Source organism: Palaemon carinicauda, chromosome 1 (assembly GCF_036898095.1).
Source record: "Palaemon carinicauda isolate YSFRI2023 chromosome 1, ASM3689809v2, whole genome shotgun sequence".
Taxonomy (NCBI): domain Eukaryota; kingdom Metazoa; phylum Arthropoda; class Malacostraca; order Decapoda; family Palaemonidae; genus Palaemon; species Palaemon carinicauda.
The window spans coordinates 13,095,837-13,103,336 of NC_090725.1; the positions used below are offsets into that span (position 1 = coordinate 13,095,837).

General features: G+C 30.8%; 1 protein-coding gene across 1 annotated transcript in view; it reads left to right on the forward strand.

Moving 5' to 3' along the window:
- Positions 1–7,500, forward strand: part of LOC137641525 (organic cation transporter protein-like) — a 34,761-nt gene that overhangs the window by 11,544 nt on the left and 15,717 nt on the right. The window contains exons 4-7 of the mRNA XM_068374164.1: positions 290–401; positions 3,445–3,548; positions 5,807–5,961; positions 6,662–6,830. Of these exons, the coding sequence (XP_068230265.1) occupies positions 290–401; positions 3,445–3,548; positions 5,807–5,961; positions 6,662–6,830 (540 nt within the window). The remainder of the gene's footprint in view (positions 1–289; positions 402–3,444; positions 3,549–5,806; positions 5,962–6,661; positions 6,831–7,500) is intronic.

A 7,500-nucleotide genomic window follows, 5' to 3' on the forward strand; every position in this document is an offset into this window, starting at 1 on the left:
AAAGGCCCCAACAGAGGAAGCAGCCCAATGCGGGAAAGAAAAAGAGAAACGATTAAACAGTGTATGAGAAATAATGTTTTATAAATGATATAATACAGGAAGACCAGTTACAACGTTATAATTGATAAGTCATATAAAAACACAACGAAAGTGCGTCATTGTCCCAGATTGTAGGTTGCAACGCCATTATGAACAGTTTAGATATATATCATGAAATTCATTATTCTCTGCTTACTTAATGATTAAGAGAAACACCCTTTATTTTGAACCTATTTCTTACATTACACAGGAATCAATGTAGCTACTTTTTTGAGAATTCAGAGACCGGGGAAGTTGCAGAGGAGATATGCAATGAGTGGCTGTTTGACAACTCGACATTCGCTACAACTATAACGTCTGAGGTAATTGAAGGAACTGCTCCTACAATTGATTTTTGTTCTCTTTCCCTTAAAAAATTCTAACATCTGTTTTGTTCTCATTCAAATCATTTCTAATTATGGAGTTTATACTGGTTTTGGTTACTATAGACAGATAGTCTTTTCACCGTAATCTTAGTTGGCTTGATACTTTACCATATTCAGAATATTAGAAATATTACATGTGAAGCTGGAAAAGTAGAGTACTGCAAACTCAATGGCTCCAATGGTGGAAGACAATCGGTACAGAAAAAAAAAAATGTAAAATAAAAGGAGGTGTATCTATAAAATAGATAAATAAAGAAGGTAAATAACTAAGTAAATTACATAAGATAGAATCATTTGAATTAAGGTATGAAATGAGACCCATATCGACCTGATCAGCAAATGTATATTTACTAAGTTGTGCTTTTGAAGTTCCATCAATTCCACTTTATGATTAGGAACAGCCTTCCATAGATTGGCTACAGAAAGAGAAAACTTCTTGAATGCTCTGAGGTATTTAGATTGGCCTGAGAGAAGACAAGATTGTTTGAATTAACTAGATGTCTACTAGTAAGTTGTGGATGGTATACTCTGGTCTGAATGCAAAGGAGGATCAGAATTATATGTCTTATACAGACTGTATAATATGGCAAATGATTGTTAGTGCAAGAGATTTGTATAAAAATCAGATATAAGGAATTTAACCGGAAAATATCATTGAAAGCAAAGTAGAATTAAAACTAAAAGAATTTTCTTGGAATATGTAGTTCTTAAAAAATCTTGAAAGATTCAACTTTATCAGTATGATTTTTTTTTTAGTTAAAGAATAGATAAAATGGTTATGTTTTACAAAAGCTAATCTAAGATCACGAATGCCCTATAGTAATGTATATTAGTTATATAGCAATAAAGAAGCACAGCAGATATAATACATGGGAGATGAATTCATTGTTTTAGACTTACTAACAAATAGCTTGAATTTTGTCAGAGTTCAACTCTTTCATTATACAGTTTGCACTATATTCAAGTTTTCAGCTAGATCTCTGTTTACAGATTCCCCAGCAACTGGTCTCTGCTCGAAAAAGAATGTTCATTTACAGAGAGTTGTATCACTAGTATAAAAAACTAACTTGATATCAAGGTTAAATACTTAGGCATAGATTATATAGAAAGTAATGGGGCAAGAACGCTACTTGAGAACATCAGAGATGAAATTACATCCCTATAGTTCCTGTAGTGCTTTCAAATAACTACGCTGTAATAATTTTAGTTCAATTAAGAAATTATGTAACAAGTCTCAACTGCATAAGTTTAAAAAAATATGGCCCTATGATTAATGCACATAAAAGCTTCAGTTAAGTAAAGACCAATAATATGAACTTCCTTATGAAAATCTACTTAAATCTGCATGGTAATTTAGAGAGAAAGAATACCATCACAAAGCCACAGGCCCTAGAAAAGTATTTCTGAATATTAGGTATCCAGTCAAATTTCCAATATAGGCTAAAAAATCTGTTGTGATAAAAAAGTTTGTAAAGATGGACAATTTTTGACGAGCTTGGGGTACTGCAACTACATTTGCCCACTGGAGTACCTTACCAATTCTCCAAAAAAAAAAAAAAAAAAAAAAAAAAGCCTTTTATAGCTCATTTTATTTTATGTACCTGAAAAGCTTAAATAGCGAGTTTATATTTAGGGAAACAACCCTAAGGAATATAAAATTTTTCAGTCCCTCATTTACTAATAACAGAGGCAAAAGGGACGCCTTTCATATTGAATAGAGTGTAACACAGACCAATGTGTTTGAAAAAACGAGGTACTGTTAATTTTACACCAGAAGAGGATAGCCTAATGTTTTGGTTTCTTAGTTTACCAGAAAAAGTTATCTTTTATAGTCAAATTGTAGTTACTTTCAGTTTCAACATGAACATTCTTGAGCTACAGTTCTTAGTTGGTATAATTATTCTTATTAGATTCCTATTGCTTCAATTATGTACCTTTACTTTCCTAATTAAATCGGACTTTGTTTTGTAAAAGAATTATTTAACAAATGAAATGGAATTCATATAATCTATTGTGTTGATAAAACTTTTATTCTATGGCACAGTAAACTTAACTTACTTATACAACTTTGACCAATTAACAAATATAAGATCTATAAAGATTTTATTCCATTCTGCCTTAGACTTAATGTATTGTAGATCCTCCAAGATTAAAACAAATCTGATGCTCACTTTTAATCATTAATGAAACCAATAGCAGTATCGGAAATCCTAACTGGAGGACACCAGGGAAATACGAAAATACTCAGTTCCATTTATTCCCAGACTTATGTATGAGCTCACTTATAATAAACACTAAGGTTGGTTCAAAAGCAAAATCAAAAGCTCTTAAACAATAACAATCAACAGTAGGAAAAGAAATGCAGCTCTCCATAAAGTAATAATTGGAATCATTAACAAACACAAAAGAGGCAGTTTTATCATCTTCCTGTATGTGTGTTATGGTGGAATTATTTGTTTCTTGAAGCCTATAATCAAGGGTTTGTGCAGTGCATCACATGATAGAATCTATGTCTAGAACAAACAGGTCTCATATGTATGTGTGTGCCTATACATATATGTATATGTGTACATATACAGTATACACACACACATATATATATATATATATATATATATATATATATATATATATATATATATATATATATATATATATATAATCTATCTATCAATATCTATCTATCTATCTATATATATATATATTTATATCTATCTATCTATCTATCTATCTATCTATCTATCTATCTATATATATATATATATATATATATATATATATATATATATATATATATATATATACATATTTATATATATATATATATATATATATATATATATATATATATATATATATATACATATATATATATATATATATATATATATATATATATATATATATATATATATACATATACAGTACTGTATATATACATTTACATATAAACAAATGTACATTTTTTCCTTTTTTTCAGTTCCAGCTAACATGCGACCGAGCCTACCTGCGTGCCACTTACCAGAGCATTTATATGTCTGGAATGTTTATAGGGGCCTTGATAAGTGGATTTGTAGCAGACAGGTTTGTAAAGTTGTGACAGTTTAAGTTTATTTACATTTTTTTTTTATATACTTAGTACGCACATAAACATTTATATATATATATATATATATATATATATATATATATATATATATATATATATATATATATGTATTATATATATATATATATATATATATATATATATATATATATTATATATTTATTGATGCATATATTTATTAATGTAAAGCATAAACGAATTGGAAACTCTTTTTCCTTGGGCATCATGTGCGACCCCCCCCCCCCGAGTATAAGAAATTTAACAAAATAATAGACGCCCCTAAGCTGTGGGGTTTATAAAAGAAATTTTCGTTTGTATATTCAAGCACATTATTCTAGTTTTTATAATCCGGACAGTATATGTATGCGCTATTGAGCATATATCATATAGTAAATGAAGATGCAATATACTAGTAATGAACTATACGTATAAAGTTTTATATTTTACTATGCAGTAGGATGTATGTACGTAGTACAATATGCGGGCATGAATGCATACAGCAATGAGCCTTACATTTAGTAAACACTATTTGTCTTATATTCACGGTACAATATTACTAATCTAGGGTACTCTGGTACTCATAGACTCCTCTACATATATAAGGTCGAAGATATTCTTTTGATGTCCATACCGATGATGTGATGAGTGATAGTGTAAAAATCCCTGCATTTCCTTAAAAAAAAAAAAAAAAAAAAAAAAAAAAACGTCCGGAAGCTCATCTGGATCAGCTTGAAGTAGAGGAGACCTTGATGACATAAGAGAGTCATGAGATGCTGTTGATGTTGATGAATGCACGGTGAGAGGTGGAGAGAATGATGCAGAGTTATGATTGGGAAATAAGTGAAGAAAAAAGCTGTGGGTTAGGAACAGATAAAACCGAGTATTGTGGATCAGCAGCAGATGAACCAGAGAATTGTGGGTTGGCAACAAAGGATGTTGATAGTACTGAATTTTCTACTGTTTCTCCACCAGTAGTAGACTAGTTTTTTTGTTCTGGAAAAGAACAATGTAAATATCACTGTTGTGTTCTTTTCATTTCATCAAATGTCCGCTGCAGATGTAACACAGTTTTCTTAAAATCTCTATTCACTTAAATCTATCGCTGCAAATTGGGAGTTATATTTGTTTACGCGAGTGACGGCTAGTGTTTAAAATCAGTAGGGGTGCCGCTCCAAAAAAAAAAATTGTAGCCTTTGTGTTAATAATATCAATAATCTGAAATGAAAATAATGGATGTTGCAGTTCCACAGTTCTTATTACGATCCGCAAGTGGTTTACACCTTTCTAATTTTGTATGAAATAAAGTTTTGTATTTGCCTCTTTGCCTCTTCCTCCTCATCTTCTGTCAATGACTAAATTAGCTCATCTAACTTCACATTCTTTAAATCCCCATCCTTCCTTATCATCTTGAAGACCTTTCGACAGTTATCGTATTAGCTTGACTGAACAAGTTTGTTATTTTAATATTCATATGCCTTTTCTTCTTTCAGTCAAGAGTTATTTTTCAATAATAGCAAGAAATTGTCTGCTCTCTCTCTCTCTCTCTCTCTCTCTCTCTCTCTCTCTCTCTCTCTCTCTCTCTCTCTCTCTCTCTCTCTCTCTCTCTCTCTCTCTCCAGCTAATTGATTCCCTCATACTTCACTATGAATAAAGTACCTTTTAGGATATATCCGGATACTTCTTGCAGTATTTGGCTGTCTTTATTTTCAAGTTAATTATGTTATAAGATTATGCCACTCATCTATTCTTAATTACAAAGTATGTCTTAACACAAACCTCTAATTAATATTGGCTCTTTTTTTCAGGTACAACTGGAACCTGCTATCATATTATTCTTCTTTAGTCATTTGTAGCAAATGCATTACTTTTCTTTTCAGGTGTCCAAAGTTTGTCCTCATGTTTGATGACTTATTGGACTTGATATACTAATTCATTCATCTGTTGAGTCAAAAGGTCTTATTAATTTCCCTGATTTTGATTTTAGCACGACAAGTCATCCATAAAGTAAAGAAAAGCATATTTGTGAGAAATATAGCGGGGAGTGACATAATTGAAAATGCACCGGAAGGAGAAATGAATTTGAAGGGTTTCTGTGGAAGGACATTTATTCATTTTTCATATCCTCTCTCTCACATCATCAAAGCCTGTCTTAGCGAACGCATTTGTTCGCTCGCTCATAACATTTCAGATTTGTGTAAACGATGTTTTGATTAACAAATTCCTTCTTTTTTAGCCTTGGTCGGAAAACTACAATAGTCTTCGGCCTTCTCTCCTTTTTGATTCTGACTAATGCGTCGTGCTGGGTGACAAATCTGTCAGCATTGCTCTTCTTTCGCTTCTTACTGGGGATTGCCGTACCTTTCATAGCCAACATCAGTTATATTCTAGGTTTGTACTTCCACCAATTAATGATTGGATAATCTCCTTATAGTTTACTCACTTTTATAATGATGGTTTCTCAAGGATGACTAACAAAAAAACAAGAAATTTGGTAGTTTATTTAATCGTTAGGAACAAAAAACAGTTTTTATTACCAGAAATATTGTTAAAAAGTGTTAGATGTAGTGTTACCTATAACAATGAAATATGGTAAAATACATATTAAGATACTTGAGTAAAATACATAATGTAATTCTAAAATCTTTTATTTTCTGTGGGGCTCCCTGTGTTCCAAGCATTCCATTTAAAAGAAAGATTTTGGAAGGGAAAACTCCGTTTACTTGCTATCAAAACTCGTTATCTCTAATTGACTCTTAGTTTAGGATATTTCCTCTTTTACTGAAGTTTACCATATTGAAATAGAGAACAAGCTATGAGCAATGTAGTGGAAAACAAGAAAAGAAATCCACAAATCAACACACACACACACACACTCACATACACACACACACATACACACACACATATATATATATATGTATATATATATATATATATATATGTATATATATATATATATATATATATATATATATATATATATATATATATATATTGAATGAACTTGGTTATCCTTCATATGACCCATGATACTTCTTAAATTAATGCGGAAGAGAGCATCTATCCTATATTTCTTCTTTTTCCTCAGTTGTGGAGATCTCGGAGCCTCGCTTGCGCCCGCACCTGGGCATCATCTCAATGCTTCCGTGGGCCTTCGCCATGGTGATATGGGGAAGTGTTGCATACCTCATCAGACACTGGAGGTGGCTGCAGTTTGCGGTGTCCATACCTGGCATACTCGTTCTACCCTTTCTCTGGTACGTTTTATGCAAGTTATAATATCCTGATTAATATTGCACCATTCTATAACTGAGCTGAATGTTGTTTATTTTTTGCTTTGGGGTGATGGTGAATGATAGAATCCGTATATAATTATTTATTTTAGATTATAATGTGATAGTTTAGTTAGCTAGGAGAAACATGGCAATTTATATAAGAATTTCCTCTCTTAATTATTAAAATCAGAGTAATGACCTTTATTATAATGATATTATCATGGTGATCATAATAAACATAATCATAACTCCATTTATAAAATAGTGATATTTATGAAGACGATAAAGATAATCAATAAAGGGGGAAGAATTAAGAGAATAAATTCATATACAGTACATATATTCATATGATATTTATCAAATGTTGAAATACCTTTATGTATTTATCATAAATTTATTTATTTATGTATTTATTATGGGGAATAATTTTGTTTAACTAAAAAAGAAAGGCAATAGTTTATTCATAATTTGTTTTCAAAGAAACGAATGTCAAAAGAATTTTCATGACCTTATTAAGTAAATATAGAGTGAAATGTCAAAATAAATATTACTTATTAGTACTGATTGCTTAAATGTACACATTCTACCAATATCCGAGAGGAATCTTTCCTTGAAAATATGAATTGAAGACCATGTGTCACGAGCCAGAAAT